This window comes from Sorex fumeus, unplaced genomic scaffold (genome assembly GCF_029834395.1).
Source record: "Sorex fumeus unplaced genomic scaffold, SorFum_2.1 ptg000024l, whole genome shotgun sequence".
Classification (NCBI taxonomy): domain Eukaryota; kingdom Metazoa; phylum Chordata; class Mammalia; order Eulipotyphla; family Soricidae; genus Sorex; species Sorex fumeus.
Genome location: NW_026606081.1, coordinates 3,693,551 through 3,712,814, shown reverse-complemented (window position 1 = coordinate 3,712,814; position 19,264 = coordinate 3,693,551). Strand labels below are relative to the sequence as shown.

The window sequence follows — 19,264 nt, the reverse complement described above, 5'->3', positions numbered from 1 at the left end:
GAATTTCTTAAATATAAGTTTTAAATATCCTATTAATCTCAATGCTCAAATTTCCAGTGAATACCAGAGAGTGCTCAGAAGTACGTGGTATCGGGGACCGAACCTGGGAACAGCCACTTGCAAGGCAAGCGCCTACCCACCATTCTATCACTCCGGCTCGCCCCCACGGCAGAGCCTGGCAAGCTCCCCGTGACGTATTCGATATGCCAAACACAGTAACAACAAAGTCTCCAATGGAGACGCATTACTGGGCCCGCTCGAGCAAATCGATGAACAACAGGAGGACAGTGACAGTGACAGTGAAATATCCTATTGACAAATATTATTCTAGTATAACATTACAAATAGTTTTTAAACCCACCTTTTTGGCACAACTCTGAAGGACCTTGAGGGTATTATGCTAAATGAAATACACCACTCACCCCCATGAACTGCCTTTGGCACCACATAAGCTCATTAACCAGCCAAGATCCAGAGACTCATAAACATATCTTGAAAGAGATCAATGGGCTGCAGAGATGTCTCAGACCCCAAAGCCAACATCCAGTTGAAAATTTAACTCCAGCTCTATCACTCTATTTGAAACTTTAGAATACCTTGAGCGACATCTCAAACTCTATACCACTGACTCTATACCAGGAGCAGCATACCACATTGAATGGGATGCAAAGTACAAAGCAAACATCTTTTTATTTTTTTATTTGTGAGACACCATGAGGTACAGTTGTAGATTTACAATTTTTTGTGCTTGGGTTTCAATTATACAGTGATCAAATACCCATCCCTCCACCAGTGCCCATTGTCCACCACCACGGGTCCCAATATCCCTCCCACCCCCTCTGCCCCCCATCCCACCCTGTCTCTGTGGCAGGGCATTCCCTTTTGTTCTCTCTCTCCTTTTGGGTGTTGTGGTTTGCAAAAGAGGCAATGGGTGACAATCATGTTTGGTCTATAGTCTACTTTCAGCAGAAAGCAACCAATCTTGATTAAGAAAATATTAGCACACAAGGCTCAACTTGTAACAACATGTTAGCAATCTCTTATACAAGGGCTTAATGGCTCCAGGGGGAGACACAATAATCTTCACACACGTTCTTCTCAGGAAATCTTTTTTTGATCATTTTTTGGTGAATTATTCATAACAAGCAATACAAAATAAATTATTTAGGGCCTCCTATTGGGCAGGTTTTGATGGTGGTTGGGAAAATTGGAAATAATGGTGGTGGGAAGGCGTTGGAATATTGAATGTAATGAATCATTGTGAACAACTTTATAAAAATTAAATTAAATTTAAAAAAAAAGAAAGAAGCCAGGCAAGGAAGCAGAACACAGTACGATCTATCTTCCAAATGTCCTCTGCAAAAGCGGAGTTCATGAAAAGAGAGCAGGAGTGGGGAGGGAATAGGGTCATGTGGGTCAAGGTGCACAAAATCCTGGTTAGAGATGCATTGCAAGCATGCTGGGAAAGTTTACATCACTGTCTGTCTGAGCCCTCCTGAGATCACAAATGCTCCCTCATGCACAGACACAAAACTGAAGCTGGTGTAAGGCAAGTGCCTTCTGCTGTACCATCTCTCAGGCCCCTCCTGACGTGACTTTTTTTTTTAATTAAATGACCGTGAGATACAGTTACAAAACTTTCATGTTTGAGTTTCAATCATACAATGATTGAACACCCATCCCTCCACCAGTGCACATTCTCCACCACCAATGTTCCCAGTACGCCCACCCTCTTCCCAACCCTCCCCCTGCCACTATGGCAGACAATTTTCCCCATACTCTCTCTCTACTTTGGGGCATTATGGTTTGCAATATAGATACTGAGAGGCTATCATGTTTGGTCCCTTTTTCTACTTTCAGCCCACATCTCTCATCCTGAACGATTCCTCCAACCATCATTGACTTAAGATATTATTACAGACCTAGACACAATCTCATGGGATGCTGTTTCCAGTTGTACCCAAGGATAAAGTTTGCCTTGAGCAAGTAGAGTGTCTTACAGCCCAAGAAAAACACCAGGGAACACTGTTATGTACCATCTCTAATGAGGCTCAGAAAGGCCGGGGAAGTAACACAGTGCAAACTAATGACTCTAGAAATAGCACGGCAACACTAGATTAAGATGGCACGAGTGCATCAAGGGAATCTGTCACGAGAAAAGGTCAGGTTCCCCACGCCATATAAATGCACACTGAGAGACTAGCAAGCCCGTGACTCCTCCGTGTACACTTCAGAGGATATTTCACTGAGGGTTTAAGGAAGCCAGAAGATGTTTGTCCAGGGAATAGTCAAGATTCAAGATGAGAAATGGCAATGGACTTCTGAATATGGGTCTAAGAGCAGTTCTCAGAATTTACCATTATGAGTCACTTTGGGCTTACCTAAAAATCACTTCAAGTGCTGCCCAGGTATTTAAATTATACATGTAGTTTTCAACTTGAGGTCAGTATGTTCTTTATAAAAAGAACAAATGAGAGGCCAGGGCGATAGTACAGTGGGTAGGGCGTTTGTCCTGCATGCAGCCGACCCAGGTTCAATCCCTGGTATCCCATATGGTCCCCCAAGAGTAATTCCTGAGTGCAGAGCCAGGAGTAACCCCTGAGCATCTCTGGGTGTGATCCAAAAAGCAAAAAAAAAAAAAAAGAAGAAGAAGAAGAAGAAATGAGATTTTCTTATGACGCCATGCTCCTGAAATTGCATTGGTGACAGAGTACCACTTCACTTGAGTAGAAAGTATATTTGAGGAAAAAGCAGAAATTATAGCAAGAGCTATACTCCTGGCAAGAGCACACACTTCATAAGTCAGAAGGCTACAAAGAGCTCACACAGGTCTTGCACAATCTCGCCTTCTACTTCCATCCTTTAGTGTCTCAAGTGCTGAAAGTTCTAGCACTTTCTTTGCTTGGAGAGCCTCCACGTGTTTGTGTTACATTTTTAGAGTAGTAGTGTCCGGTTCACTATAGTCACACATTATTAAGCTACTGGCAGAGCCCTGCTTCCAAATTAGAAGTATGAGTTGAATCAGAGAGGCTATAGAAATTAAGAACACGGATCTGGTCCTATAATTTGATAGTTTTGAGAATGACCCACAAACCATATACCTGTAGGCAAGGCAGTATGGTAGAGAGAGTGGCCCCAAATATATTGTGTGTGTGTGAGAGAGAGAGAGAGAGAGAAAGAGAGAGAGAGAGAGAGAGAGAGAGAGAGAGAGAGAGAGAGAGAGTGTCTGTGTGTCTATGTCTGTGTCTGTGTGTGACTAGTTTTACTAGAACTGGGAACACTGTTAAGTATCTCTGAACCTAAATTTACCTGTATAAAATGCTGACTCAGTTTTCTTTGGGAAGAGGGGTGGGATATACATGAGAATTTTCCAGAATATGACACGCACACCCTAAACCCCATGTCTCTCAAGGACCAGAATGCTAAAGGAGAGAGAGAAGTGTCTAGTGAGTGAAGGACTCAAAGACTGAGACCTGGGCCAGAAGAGACCCAATAAAGTCCTTCGTAGCAAAGGCCAAGAAGCAGCCTGGGGTGCTTGTAATTTAGGTCATTATAAATGAAGAACTGTTTCTATCACAGTGCAAGGCCAAATGATCATAGCCTATCAAATCATTTGAAAGGGCTCAGAGACACCCACTGGAGTCTACAGACTAGCTCTCTTCTCTCAGACAGGGATGCTATGAAATTCCAAATCAGAAAGAAAGAAAAAGAAGGTACATATTATCATTTTAAAGAAATAATTACTAATTATTTAAGGGTCCTTAAGAGCAAGTAACTGTGTGTGCACGCATACTGAAGTGAATCTGAAATATTGCTCCAGTGGATATAGTCAACTCTCAAAATATACTTATGCTCTATATACTCTCTTATATACTTCTGCTCTAAACAAGATGCCTGATTTTTCCAGAGCCTCTCTGTCCAAGCCAGAAATCTGCTCTCCCAAATGAGAACTACTTATATGCAGCAGTTTCTGGCAGAGACAAATCGGCATCTTGTCTATTGTTGCATTCAAAGGAATGAGCCACTCTCTTAAATCAAGAATTACTCAAGAAGTGGTCTTGATGACAGTTCGGGATTGAGCACGGCAGAGAAGCATGCTTTAAGAGGAGCTGAAATACTCTGCTGATTCACATCAAACTACAGGAAAATTTCAGTGTGTGTCCTAGAGTCCTTACACTTGGTCCATGTCTTTATTAAGGTGACTATAATAAAACACGATACACAGGAAGTCATTCCTCATGGGTCTGCAGACAGGGGAAAACAGTAGCGGGGTCACATGGCAGACAGTGCCAGGATCTCGCCTAAGTCCTTTTTTATAAGTCCCTCCCATCCCCCCCCCCCACTCCGGCATCATGCCTCACCACCTAATACCATCATGTTTAACACATGAATTTGGTGAGGACCCGAACACTCAGAACCCAGCTCCCAGTCACTCTCTCCCCAGGCTGTCTGGAATACAAATAAAGAGCTGCAGCATTGGATACTAAAATGTCTGTGTGACTACATTACAGGTGATCTGTGGTAGAGCTTTCCAAAGTGGAAACACTTCCCCCCTCCCCCTGCCCCAGGGCAGGTAGTCCCCTGCTGGGGACACTGGGATTATGGGGTGGAGGCGGTGACAGCAGCCTCAGGTGCAACCGAGGGACACTGCTTGTTCTCTTAAAAAAGCTAGATTTCCAGGCAGGTGTGGAAAAGAATTTTTTTCTTCCTGAATCGGGGGCAGTAGACCACGTAAGTTCGGGACCCTCTGGTCTACAGATGTGGCTCCCCAAGAGGGGTTCCCTCAAAATCAGCATCCCTGGGGAATCTGTGGGTAACACAGACCCACAGCGCCCACTCCAGACTCGGGTCTCTCGGGTGAGGATGAGCAATCTCGTTGGAAACAGCCTGCCCTTGGCTCTGGGGCACACGCCAGTGTCAGAGCATGGCTCGACGTGGGGGTCTCAGCCTTTCCCCATCATGGCCCCTTTCCAACCTTGCTTCCATCCTGTGCTCAGGCCGTCCTGCTGGTTGGGCTCTGGCCCTACACAGATTTTCACCTGTTGGCCCCTGGAATCTCCTGGGAGGAGACTCCAAGGAGCCGCAGGGCCCCTGGTTGAGAGGTGCAGCTCAAGTGGGCAGCATACGGGTCTCTGTGGAATCCACCAATTTTCTATCCAACCCCACGGCCCCATTTCGTGCCAGTCACCAGTGCCGTGGCTCACTTGACGCAGCCCATGTACCTGAGGCTGTGGCACCACAACTGTCTTCAGCTATGCACACGTGGCACCACGCACCCTCATCCAGCGAAGAGTCCCCAAAAGGAAGGATCTTCCCGCTCTGGCTGACTCCTCTCCGTCTCCCTGAAGGAGGAGCCTTTCCTGATCCATGGTCCCAAGAGAGCAAAGGGCACCAGAATCCCTGACATTGCCGGGCCTGACGTGTAACTCTCACCCTGTGCTCATCTCAGGGATCTCTCCAGGCCTCCTCATTGGACCGTGACCACCTTCAGGCCAAAGGCAGTTTTATTTATCACACAGCAGCTCAGAACACAAACAAACAAACAGACAAACAAACAAGCACACACCGTTGACTGGTGACTGAAGATTTACTGTCAGGGACTGAGAAATCCTCCAGAGGACATGTTCAACAATTTCTGCCAGTCTGTTCTATGGCATTGGGGGGTTGGGGGGTTGGGGGTTGGGGGGGAGGGGGGAGCACAACCCAGCTGCTCTCAGGGCTTGCTTCCTTGATCTGTGCTCAGGAATCACTCCCCAGGGTGTTTGGGAGATCATATGTGGTGCTGGGGATCATGCCAAGGTCAGCTGCAGGCAAGAGAGGGGCCTTAACCTTTCTACTATCCGTCCATTCTCTGTTAGATGGCGTCTATCCCCCTCTATATCCTCAACGTATATTCGCAACTGCAGATCATCTATGATTACAGCTGAAATGTACTAGCCAGAAGATATATGTAGCAATAAAATTGCATTTATAGCACATATATTCACAAGGTTCCATATCTGTGGGTTAAATCCTAAGCATTCTTGAGATCTTCCATCTGTTCCTTCTTTTTAAATTTTCTTGGTCTCCCACTCACAAAGAGAATGGGGAAATAGGGAGAAACGCCGGAATTGTTGCTTACACACAATTGTAAGCAACTATAAGGGATATGAATGAGCAGAGGGTGAGTTTCCATGACTAAGAAACCTGGTACTCACTGGCAGGGTTTGTGGTCAGGGCAATGAGCACATAGACTGGAGCTTTCTGCTGATGAAAAAAATTCATATTTACTGCATCAGACTGTCTGATGCTCACATTTCAAAAAAAATAACCAACATCTGTGCCTAGGGAAACCTACTGTGAAAAAGGGAAGCTTCCTTAATGACTATATTCGGAGAGAATAGGTGCATATATTTGTCTGAAATAAAGATCAGTATGAGAAAGAATGAACTATAATAATCTAGAACCAATTTATACAGAAACCTTTTATCTGCCACGTATCAAAACTCCAAAGGTCACAGAGACGCAAAAATTTCTATTAATTTAATATTCAGTAACTTACTGAGCTTTAAGAGAAAAAAATAAGGGCAATGGGGAGTGCTAAATTTTATTTTCCCCTTTAGTAAAATAAAATCTGCACTTAAGTTATCATAACTTTATCTTTAAATGGAAGCCCTCTATGCATCAATTTCAACAGTGAGAGCAGATGGTATGAATTGAGGAAATTTCCACACCGTTAAACACTGTTCTCTAAAAATGAGGAATTCGGGGCTGGAGCAATAGTAGGGTGTTTGCCTTGCATGCGGCCGACCCGGGTTCGATCCCCAGCATCCCATATGGTCCCCTGAGCACTGCTAGAAGTGACTCCTGAGTGCAGAGCCAGGAATAACCCCTGAGAGCATTGCCAGATGTGACCCAAAAAGAAAAAAAAAATAAAAACAGAAAAACAAAAAATAAATAAAAATGGGGAGTTCATTACAGTCTCGTAAAGATACTGGCCTTGGAGGCAACGAAAACAGAAGACTCTTAACTATTTCTTAATCTCCATTCCTGTAACTCCCATATATGCCTGCCCAGGCCTGGTCTCTCCACAGGGAGAGGGAGCAAGCACAGGGGTTAAGGCACGTAACCTCCATGCAGCTGACCCCCGTCCGATTTCCAGCACCACGTGGTTCCCCCAGCATCACTGGAGGTAGCCCTAAGCATTTCCAGGGTGACCTGGACAATCCCAGGCACCACGTCCTCAGGTCCTCGGACTGAACTAGCAGCCAAGATTCACCAGAAGTAGCCTGAGGTCCCTGGAACATGCTTTGAAGGTCTCTCTAAAATATATATATCACTGTCTGTCACTGTCACTGTCCCCCCGTTGTTCATTGATTTGCTCGAGCGGGCACCAGTAACGTCTCCATTGTGAGACTTGTTGTTACTGTTTTTGGCAAATCAAATACGCCACAAGGAGCCTGCCAGGCTTTGCCATTATATATATATAGATAGATATCAGCAAGTGGGTGTACTTCTCTGTCCTTCTATTGTCCCAAATCCAAAATCACCAAGACCAGTGAACAATTCCTCCCCTAATCCAGTCCCTTCATCATACATTCCCACACGACAATGCTCTCTTCACTCAGTAACTGTGCTTATTTATAGCATTCACTTCAGGCTTCAGGAGGAAGAGGGCAAAAGAACTCAACTTGACGCTGCATCTCCCAATCCCTGCCCCAGGCCTTTTCTGCTATACCCCAATCTTCACTTTCTCAGCCTGGAGCAATGAAACATGAAGAAACAGCACCCAGTGAGCTCAGCAGTCTGCCAGGAGTGGACAGGAGGCCAGGGAACACGGGACCACTGATATGGAAACACAGGTGTGGAACTCAGTCGTTCACGGAGAATGTCTAGTGTCATTACATGCAGAACTGTACCTACCCCACCCCCAAGCCAAACAAATACGTTGTGGTCCTAAGCCCCCGAACTTCTGAGTGACCATAATGGGATACAGGGGCTCTCCATGGTCTCTCCATGGGAATTTGAATGGAAAATGAGATTATGAGCAAAAGCTCTTACCCCATGTGACTGGTATCTTTGAAGTACAGGAAATTTAGTCACAGACAGGGGATAGGACATGAATACAGAGGAAGATGGTCCTCCACAAAGCAAGGAGAGACCTAAACTGGATTCTTCCGTCATCACTTTCAAAAGGAGTCAAATAGGGGCCTGGAGCAATAGCACAGTGGGTAGGACGTTTGCCTTGCACGCAGCCGACCCAGGTTTGATTTCCAGCGTCCCATATGGTCCTCTGAGCACCACCAGGGGTAATTCCTGAGCGCAGAGCCAGGAGTAACCCCTGTGCGTTGCCAGGTGTGACTCAAAAAGAAAAAAAAATCCAATACTGCCAATACCCAGCATCTCTGGACTCTGAGCCTCAGAGCTGTGAGAAAATAGATTTCTGCCACTCAAGTGCTCAGTTGGTGGCACTCTGTGACAGAAACCCTATTGGCTCCACAAAATACAACACAACAACACAAAATAACAGAGCAGTACTAATAAAAATGACAAAATGCCACAACAATAACAAAATAATACAAGAACGAAATAACACAACATAGTAAGATCCTTTTTCTCATAAGACCAAGAGGAGCACCACGGAAGAGATGATGGTGGCAAGAAATCCCCTTCTAGCATTCTCTGAAATTTCTATCATAATAAGAATTATCTTCTCAGTAGGACCAAGGAGAAAGGAGCCCATGTGCTTGCAAGAGTTCAGATCCTTGCTTTAGAGACCTCCAAAGATGGCCTTCCTCAGGTGGAGTAGAAACCAAAGCCTTCAATACCAAGAGGACCCTTCAGGGCAGGGTACCTGTCTACCACTCTAAGCTTATGCTTGGTAGCCCTTGGCAGCCACAGAGATCACATCACACAAGCCCTCCAAGCGTCCGCCTCCAAGGCTGGCCCCTGTTTCACTTCCCCAAATGTCCCTAACCCCCAGATCTCTGCTCACAAGCCACCCTCTCAGTGAGGCCTTCCCAGATTACACTGTTCCTGGTCCCCCCCCCCCCCCCAAGGTTCCAAATCACTGCTGGAAGTGACCGGGGGCCAGAGGCAGGAGTGGCTCCTGTGTACTACTGAATGTGCCCCCCAAAACAACAACAACGACAACAACGAAAGGAAAGAACTATCTTCCACCCATGGTTATGAATGATTTAAAGCAATGCCTAGACTGTCCTGGTCCAGAAAGAGGCTTAGCTTGTTTCCATTTCCCTTGAGCTGAGATTAAACCTTGGAGCCGCTCAGAATCTGCACATCCACTTCACTGCATACACTGCTCCTACCTCCTGCCAGTGACTCAGAGACAAGTAAAAGTTTCCACCCCCAGCTTCAGTTTGCCACTTCTCCATGCTAATTAGAATCTTGGGAGCAAGCCCTCTTCCGGAGCAGTTGTTCCCCAGTAGGGACCCGAGTGAGCCTGAGGGTTTTCACAGGAGGTTTAGCCCACAGGGAAGTCGTGTTTGCTGCTTCTCAGCCACAATTCTGACTTGCTCTGCTCTCTAGACCAGCATTCTTTGACTGCCCATCCACAGGGGTAGAAAGGCGGAAAGTCATGACCTCCCAGCATGGCTATAACTGCTGGTCTCTAGGCCAACATGCAGGTCAGGGGCTGACCTGAAGGTGTTAGAAGGTTGAAGAATGCTGTTCTATGTGCTTCAAGTCATGAGGGGAAATATGTGAGCTCCAGGCAAACTTATTCGGGACTTTGCCTGATGCTACCATATCCCGGCAGAAAACGGGACTTGAGAACAATCTTCATGCCTTAATTATTCTTCAGTTTCATGCCTAGGTTAAAAATCTCTTCATTTGTAAAGAAACAAGAGAAATAAACCACATAGATCTCTCTCTTTTTTTTAAATTTTGAAATACGCAAGAGGGAAAGGAGGAAAGAAGCTTTTCACAATACAAATGCTTAAGAAGAAAGTGAAGTCATGTTGTGAATCAAATCACTAATGTCATTTGAATGACTAGTATGACTCAGTGGTTGCCAGAGAGATGGAGGGTTGGTGGGGGCTGGGGGAATGAGGGTGGGGTAATGGTAGGAGAAGATCAGAAGTATGAACTTCTAGGGGCTACAAAGTAGGATATGGGTTAAGGTGCTTGCCTTACATGTAGCTGACCCTCATTCAACCCTCAGCACCACCAGACTCTCCAAGCACTGCTGGGAATGACCTCTAAGCACAGAGCCAGGAGTACCAACAAACACTGCCAGGTGTGTCCCAAACCCTCTTCCCAAATAAATTAAAAAAAAATTAAAAAAAAAAAAAGCAATACAATCTTCCAGATACAGAAGAAAAACAGTCAAGCCAAAAAAAATGTCAACACAAGGACTATAATTAGGAGGATGTCACTGGAAATTTGGAGGTTGTTAAGAAAGGATGGTGAAAATCATTTGAAATCATTTGGCAAAGGCTACCAATATCAAATTTTATAGCATACACATGAAACTAAGTAATGTCAATTATATGTCAATTGAAAATTATGTTTTGAGATAAAAATATGGCTGCACAAAGGATTACATTTTAATTAGAAAAAGATGACAAAATCATGGTTTTAAAACAGTGTAGTAGTTCAATATATCCAATGACTAATCTTCAAAAAAATATGATTATAGATGAACAAAGCTTAAAAGGTAACCTATGAAATAGTATTTTCTTTAATGCTGCCATAATATTCTTTCATACATTTGAAATGTTTCAATGCTCAGCAAAAGAATGTTCATCCCAAAGCCTTGACAGAAAAGTGAAGGATGGGCAATTGTGAAAACAGAAAACAAATTGGTTCTTACCCTTGTGCCTCTTCATCTGGGGAAAGCTGCTAATTGCCGTGGCTTGGACTATTTCCACTACAATCTGACACCTGATTTTTAAAAAAGAGAGCAAAAAGAAACATTGAATGGGCAGAAACAGCTGTTCTCAGAGACACACATAAGATCTCCCATACTAAATGACGTAACACAGGAACTATCACGGAGTCCATTCTCTAACAGGCTGGGGGCACTGTGCCATATGAAAGTCCTCACTGAGACTCAATAAAAGAATGCCACAGCCAGTGAAGGAGAAACCTTTCTACCAGTGGTCTTCAACTGCTGGTCCACAGACCACTCTCGAATGTAAATAGATGGGAAACCACTAGCTACCCCCATGGCTACTGGACCAAATGTAGGACAGCTCTCGGTCTGCAGGTATAAAATGGCTAAAGAACACTGCTATATAGATCAAACTGCTTTCTCCATTGAATCCTTTGGGTATGATGTTGAAGCCCCCTAAAATAGAAGTTGGCTTGGGTTTTCAGTCTGGAAGAGATGCATGTGTCTTGCCATGAGGCCGCATGTTCCAAACTGTGTTATTGCTATTTCCCAAACCCCACCTTGTTGATGAAACAACGGCCTGCTTTTAATCTGAGGCCAAGAGTGTCAAGCAATCTTTCATCTGTCCCAGGTTTTAGGGTCCTTGAGTATACGGACTATGAGTCTGTCTGTAATAAAACTAACATTAACTCTTTCTTTGAACATAAATGTCGCAGCATTCTAACACCTAATGCTATATTTGGGCTGGCTTTCAAGACCCAAAATAAGATCCATTCTTTGGCTTTTCAAGTAAAGACCCAAGTTAGGGACGTGAGTTCCCCACAGTCATGGCTATTTGTGGATTCGTCACAAGTTCGCATCTTTTTATTCCTTTTGTGCGATCCAAGCACTGGTGTCTGTCTCTCGCCACCTCAAAGAATAGTCCATTAGGAGAAGTGCTGTCAGCACATCACCTGGGGATCATGAGAGACACTGCTGACTGCCAACATCTTAGCTTCCTTTCTTCTGCACTAATAGAAGCACCGTTCTATTGAGGAAAGCAGTACACCCCGCTGATAATGCTCACCATTAGCCTAGAAGTTAGAGGCAGTCATTTGACGTAGGTCTGCATGGGATGGAGAAGGAGAACCTACTGGGAGAGTGGAGTGCCTGGAAAAGCTTTCCAATGAGGCAGTCTCTACAGAATAGCCCTGCCCATGCCCTTCCCCTACTTCCCTACAGGAAACAGGGATGCAATGGGATGAAGGGACATTAGACATCTTGCAGCCACAAGGATGAGGGCCACAAAATAAGATGGTGATTTAGGAAATGGGGCTACAACTAAGCAATACAGTGCATGCTTTGTATATAGTTGGTCCTTGGTCTGATCCCTGGCACCACATTTAAAAATTAGTTAATAAAGAAAGTGATTTTTAGGTCTTCAAGAACATCACTGAGATATCTTGACAGTCCCAGACTGCATATCCCAACCATCTTATTATGAGAAAAATAAATCCCTAACTTATTTAGATCACTGTATGTCAAGTTGACTCATAGCCAAAAACCATCTCAACTGAGAGATCTTAGAAGATGACATACATAAGGGAAGATAATATAAACTAAATAAACATTTAAATTCAATGTTCTTTGAATGGAAGTCTTGCAAAGACATTCATGACCAAAATTCTTTTCTGAGAGACTAACTTTCATTCCTCCAAATAATGTTAAAGCATTAAAAATTGTTCTTTCTGGTAACTTCTGCAAGTTATCAAGTAGATACAAGCTTCACACCCATTGGCTTACCATTCCATAACCAATATTTTACTGCAGCCAGGACTTTAAGGCTATGGGAATGGAAAGTATTGAATTTTCACTCAATTCTTGCACTTGTCTTCAAACTCCTCCTTGGGCATTATCATCTGTCTTTTCACATGGCAATCCCTATCCCAAGAACTTAACATAATGAAATATCATAAATGGAAAAGAATATGCATGATTTTATGCAGTAATTTCTACACAGAAAAGGATCAGAGTGATCTACATGGTGATCAAATAAACATTTGTTAATTTTATCATCAGACACACAAGATAAATGACAACAATAATGACTTATACATTTGGGAAGTTCTAGAGACAGATTAGACTAAATGAGAAGCTCTCTGCCAATATTATTATAAAGACCACTCAGAAATTAATTTGTGGGGCTGCAGAGACAGCACACCTGCCTTGGGTGCAGGTTGGGTTGGGTCTCTGCCTTGCATGTGGCTGACCCAGGTTCAATCCGTGGAACCCCATATGGTCCTCTGAGTACTGCCAGGAGTGATCCCTCAGCACAGAGTCAGGAGTGAACCCTGAGCACCACTCAATGGGTGCTCCCAAATAAATAAATTTTAATGACACATTGGCTCACATACAAAATGGCATGTACATTCATGGTTGCAGATTTGTAAATATATGTCAGGGCTTCAAAGAAAAATAGAGACAGGCTTGGGATGTACCTGAATAGTAGAATGCATGCTCTGCATTATAAAGCTCTCCGCTCCATCCACAAGACCACACAAAAACGAAAGTTCACTTTTATTAAAATAGCAGAAAAATGAATCAATTAAAATTTTCTCCAAGTGCTTGGAACGCAGCTCAGCAGCAGAGCAACTGGCTTGCATGTATGAAATTCTGGCACCACAGAAAACAGCAACAACAAAAAAAACTAAATGAAGCCCTGAAAATCCTGTACTATCTTTGGGCCAGACCTAGAGTTTCCAGGTCTGGAACTTGCTTTGTTCCTGAGCACCGGTGGGAGCAACTGGAGGAAGCAGGACTTGCAGGCCGCTCCCTAAATCCAGAGTTGGGTGGGCCAAAACACAAGTAAGACTTTCTCCAATTCTCTGTCTGTTTAAAAGAGATGAACCCTTCTACAGAGTAAGCTTTTGCTACTCCTTTTCGCACAACCATAAGCATCTTTCTATTCTCAAAACCGTATCATCTTGGATATCTGCCATCCTGGTAAAAATCAGCCTCACCGTCCAATTGATTTGATCTTATAGCGTTCTTTGAACCTATGGGTAAAGTCCTTCCTTCCTCTTCTTTTTATTCATACCTTGCACTCATGAGTCTCTTGTGGCTCTCTGCAGTAGATACAGAGCAACTATTTCCTTCACTTCCTTCCTATTCCCGTCTCCAAATTATCTTGGGCATTCCCATCAGAACACATTCCCAGAAGACCACCTTTCCCTCCAGTGATTGCCCAAGAGCTATAACCCCGCATAGCAGCCTGCTGCTGCCTTCGCATCTTGGTGCTGGAGCTCTGAGCCAACCCATGGCTTTTTCTTCCTGATACCAGTATGGACGAACAACACGGACAATCAAAACTAGTCTCTCCCCAGGTGACTGCTCATGCCATGTCCTCCCATGCTTGTGCACCTAAGCAGATTTTACATGTCCTATTTCTTCCCTCAGATCTTACCCAACCTCACTTATCCATAACTGTATTTCTCCTCTCTAAAACTCAAAATTACTTCTGCTCCAAACACCATCAAGCCATCTAGCGTTTTTTTTTTAATTTTTATTAGTGAGACACCATGAGGTAAAGTTGTAGACTTACAAATTTTTGTGCTTGGGTTTCAGTTATACAATGATCAAATACCCATCCCTCCACCAGTGCCCATTTCCCACCACCACAGATCCCAGTATCCCTCCCAGCCCCATCCCGCCATCTAGCATTTAATACTAAACATTCAATTCTGATTTTCAAAATTCACAGTTCCACAAAGAGGGCTGCTAATGAAGAGAATGGTTTGTCTTCACAGCATTTCAGGACCTAGGTGCTCCTTTTAAACACGAAAGACACTTGAAGCCAAGAGAATATTGTGATTTGGTCCCTAGAAAAACACACTGCCCTTTTTCTCTTCAACTCTATTGAGTTTCTTGAAAACTCCTGTCTCTGACAGGCCCTACTTTGGCAGTGGTAAGTACTCAGGGCAGAGTAATGAGGTTTATGGACTGAACTTATGCAAACATGCACCTCCCTGCCCTGTTCTTATGGTGAAGACTAATCCCCCATGCGATAATAACTGGAAGGGGGACTTACGGGAGGTGATTAGATGGTACTGAGATGAATGTCACCCTACGTAAGTGACCTCAGGGAGTTCTCTTGATCACTCATTTTCTTCCCACCACAGGAAATCAGAATGAGAAGATGGCCAGAACAGGGCCACCAGCCAGAGCTCTGATCTGCCCTTCTCAGACCCAATAAATATGTGCCATGGAAGGCCCCTGTTCTATGGCATTCCTGTAAAAGTGGTCCGAACCTACAAGGACAGTGAGCTAAATGAATAAGATTTAACATCTGCAATGCTTAGCAGGTATAAATAATATTCTAAACAATCTGGACCTTTTTTTTTTAATATTCTTAGTGATTCACACTCTGGAACAAATGAGTCATCAACGGAGATGAGGAAAATACACACCTTCTGAGTAAAGAGTTAATTTTTAAAAATAAAGCCAATGTGAAACCAGCTAATATTTACAGATTACTTCAATAAGAACCAGATGCCTGTTAAATTTTAATCTACATAATGTTATTTGTCCTCATAATAAGGGATTGTAATTATCCTTGCACTACAGAGAACACCGGGATTCAGGTGAATTAAGAAATCTGTCTGAGGTCTTCACTGCTTTTAAATAAGCAAGCTAAAATCACACACTGAGCTGCCTATCTGACTCCAAAGCTCATGTTAACATTTTCCTGCCACCCTAAGATTCGACTATTAATGTTTATCCTGCAATGCCAGATTGTCTTTTCAGCTGTACTGCCTTCTATACTCCCTCTGAGATACCACGCTCCCTTAAGCCAGCCCACAAGAAATACCCAGGCTCTTTCCTGACTCCTGGCCATTGTTCTGTTGCTTCTCCGCCTTGCACACAGCCTATTCTCTAATCAGTAGAAACGTTTAATCTTGAACCCTTTGTCCATGCCATTTCTCACTGGAACCTTCTTTCTCCTCTTCGGCTGGATAAAATATTGGCTCCTCTCCACTTCTTTAGCTCTTTACACTTCGCTTTTGGCCTTTATATCTTGCATTATATTTAGCTCTCTATACTCACCTAGGCTCTGATGGACTACTAACATGTTGACAGGAGGGGAAAGAAATCCACAAACTTATTACTAACCCATCTTCGTAGACACCAGAATCCCCTCACGCCACGCTTTGTGAGCATCAGAGGATGATTACTGAGCCAGTACAATTTACTTTCTTCTGATGCCAAGGGCAAAGCAGACAATGAGTGACTTTTATTCTCAACAAAACCCTACAAAAGTAATACACTCCAGTGTCAGCTATCCTCAAATGTATTTTTCTAAAATGATTGTGTAATCCAAAGCATTAAGAGGAAGTAGCGTCACAAGAATTCACTTCTTTTCCAATTTTGGCAAGAGCCTACCTAATCATCACTTGTTCCGGGGGTTAAGGTAGGTGTGTGTGTGTGGGGGGGGGGGGGATAGGAGGGGGAGGAGGTGTTAGGGGAGGGGATGATACAAAGATGTCAAGCTGTGTTTCCACCTCCCTCTCTTTGGTTTTATTGACTTTGCCACATAAGCAAGGGGCTCAAATAGAATTGCACTAAAGAATGCCTGTCACAAATCTTTAATTCACCTGAAACTGATTAAATCCTTCAAAATAATTACCTTAGACATCTATGGACCCTGTGCCTTTCTTCTTGCCTTACAAGAAGAATTCGACAGGAATTTATTTCAAGACAAAAAAAAAATCAACCTCTTCATTATATTAGGCACAAATTGTGTAAGAAATCTCAATTTTGGCAAAAGGGACAGAGAGGTAGTACAGGGGCTAAGGTGCGTGCCTTGCATGCAGCAGATCCTGGTTTAATTCCTGGTCTCCCCAAGCACCACCAGAAATGACCTCTGAGCGAAGAGCCAGGAATAGCCTCTTAGAATTGCCAGGTGTTCTCTTTTCATAGCAGGGGCTGGAGCGATAGCACAGCGGGTAGGGCGTTCGCCTTACAAGCGGCCAACATGGCCGACCCGAGTTCGATTCCTCCGCCCCTCTCGGAGAGCCCGGCAAGCTACCGAGAGTATTTGATATGCCAGACACAGTAACAACAAAGTCTCCAATGGAGACGTTACTGGGCCCGCTCGAGCAAATCAATGATCAACGGGAGGGCCTTTACTTTACTTACCTTTACTCTTTTCAAAAAACCACCAAAAAAAAAATCGTATTTTGAAGCCAGGGAGAGAGTACAGGGATTCGTGGGCATGCCTTGCATGCAGCTAAGCTAGGTTCTATCCTTGGCACTGCTAGTCCGAGTATCACAGGGTGCAGTCCTGGGGTCTGGGGTACACTGGGTGGCTAGATAATCCCCAGCACTGGAGAGCCCAAGTAGCACCACATCCTGGGGTCTTCCCGGGAACCCCTCCCCCCATGTAAAAATAGGAGGGCTCCCTGGGCCACCTGAGCTCTGCTTGGAAGCTTCACTTCTCCCACCTTACTCAAAAGCTGTTTCAATGTGTACATGCTGGTAAGTCTTAGCAGAAGCAATGGGGGAAGGAGGGGATCTTCCTCTCAGGTGTAGAGTGAGGTGAATGGTTCAGAGCAGTTTCATGTGAAGATCAGCAAGAGTGTACTACAGAGATAGAGCACAGACCATGCTTAAGGCAACATGTTTGACTCCAGAGTGATCATTCCCAACTACCATTGTCATAGTGGCCCCTTCTCTGTCCAAACTGCCCTCCCCCTCCCTCTTGGTGGTGTGCTTCCTACCATGGATCAATCCTCCTAGCCCTTGTTTCTACTGCCTTCAGTTATTATTCACATACTATGTGTACATACATGTACATATGTATCCCACAAATAAGTGCATGTTGAAAGTGATATGCATGATACCCTCTCAGTAATGGTATTGCAAACCACAGTGACTGAAGGAAAATGAGAGAGAGAGAGAGAGAGAGAGAGAGAGAGAGAGAGAGAGAGAGAGAAGAAAAGTATCTGCCATGGAGGCAGGCTGTGATGTGCACTGGTGAAGAGATGGGTGTTAGAATATTGTATGGCTGAAATCTAATCACGAACAACTTTGTAACTATATCTCGTGGTGATTCCATTTTAAAAAAATAAAAAGAAAGAAAGATGATGGTTGAAATGTTATTTTCAGCATTGCCACAGGCCATTGTGTGGTAGGTTAGGCATAAGGTCTTCACTGGAGGGCCTTTGGGAATATGGGTGGAGAAGAAATACACTGTGGTCATTTCTGTTAGCACAATGGAAGACTTTTACTAACCTAGAAAGTGCATCTGAGGAAGATGATCTGCAGTATCACAAGGCCGGGGTCTAAAACCTTGCTTCCAACACTTTTGGGCTCACCCTGAAAAAGTCAGTTCAACTTTCAAAAACTCAAGAACCCTCTTGTACAAAGAGGACCCCAGGGCTGGAGGGCATCAGCTGCCTGGTACGCACCTACCCACTGTTCCACTTACGGGCCCCAAGCGCATCCCAGGGTCACACCTGAGCAGAGTTAAGAATTCCCCGGGGCACAGCAGGGTGTGGTTTCCCCAAAGAATAAAATTTAAAATTTTGTCAACAAAGTCATCTCTTGTCATTTTCGGGAGTGGTCTCCCAAACCATAAGGATAAAAACACTCCGAGATTTGAGGAAGGGTGGAAAGAAGACAAAGTCTAAGTGAAGCGTGTAGTGACAGGGTGACCGTAGGACTGTAGAAAGGGCTCTATTCCAGGGTCCCAGGTCCCACTGAGTCAAGAGAGGACCTGCTGAATGTAGTCACTCTGCTGCTCTACACGGGGTTAGTACTAAGGCTACTTCTTAGGGTCAGTGTCACTGAAAATCCCCCAGGCAAGAGGAGGCCATTCCTGCTTACTGAGAATTTCCAAGAGCCAAGTTTGCCAGTGCAAGGGTTTAGAGAGCAAAGTTTCTGAGTGCATAAGAAAGCAAAGTCACTCCCAGAAGGGAAACACAGGTAAATTTCCACCTGTGAGTGCACTTGGAAGAAATATTGTTTCTGTTAGCTGTGTAGGGGGCTTTAGTGTCTGTCAGCCTGATGAATGGTGAGGCAGATATTTCTTCCTCAGTCTAAGACAATTTTCACTTTCTCTAAAATAACATATGCTCATGGGGGAAAAAAAGAGGAAAATACACAGACACAACCGTTCAAAGTCCAACATTTGGTAAATCTTTAAAACCATGTTTCTATGCAAGCAAAGTTATCTTTTTGTTTCAAAGTCAGATTTATGCTAGGGATAGTGCCTCAGAGCCTTTTAAATTTATCATCTTATGCTACCACTTCCAGCATTAGTAAATATTTTGATGTATCACCATAGTTATTAAAATAGTTAATAACTTATTGTTTAGGTATGCCAATTTTTTAAACCAATTCCTAATTGTTGGCTAGTTGATAGTTTCAAGCTTTTTCCCATTTTAACTAAAATTG

The 19,264-nt window shown here is 44.0% G+C and overlaps 1 protein-coding gene across 1 annotated transcript in view; it reads right to left on the bottom strand.

Moving 5' to 3' along the window:
• The window catches only part of SNX25 (sorting nexin 25), a 115,796-nt gene that overhangs the window by 38,012 nt on the left and 58,520 nt on the right, over positions 1 to 19,264 (bottom strand). The window contains exon 7 of the mRNA XM_056114001.1: positions 10,811 to 10,881. Within this exon, the coding sequence (XP_055969976.1) occupies positions 10,811 to 10,881 (71 nt within the window). The remainder of the gene's footprint in view (positions 1 to 10,810; positions 10,882 to 19,264) is intronic.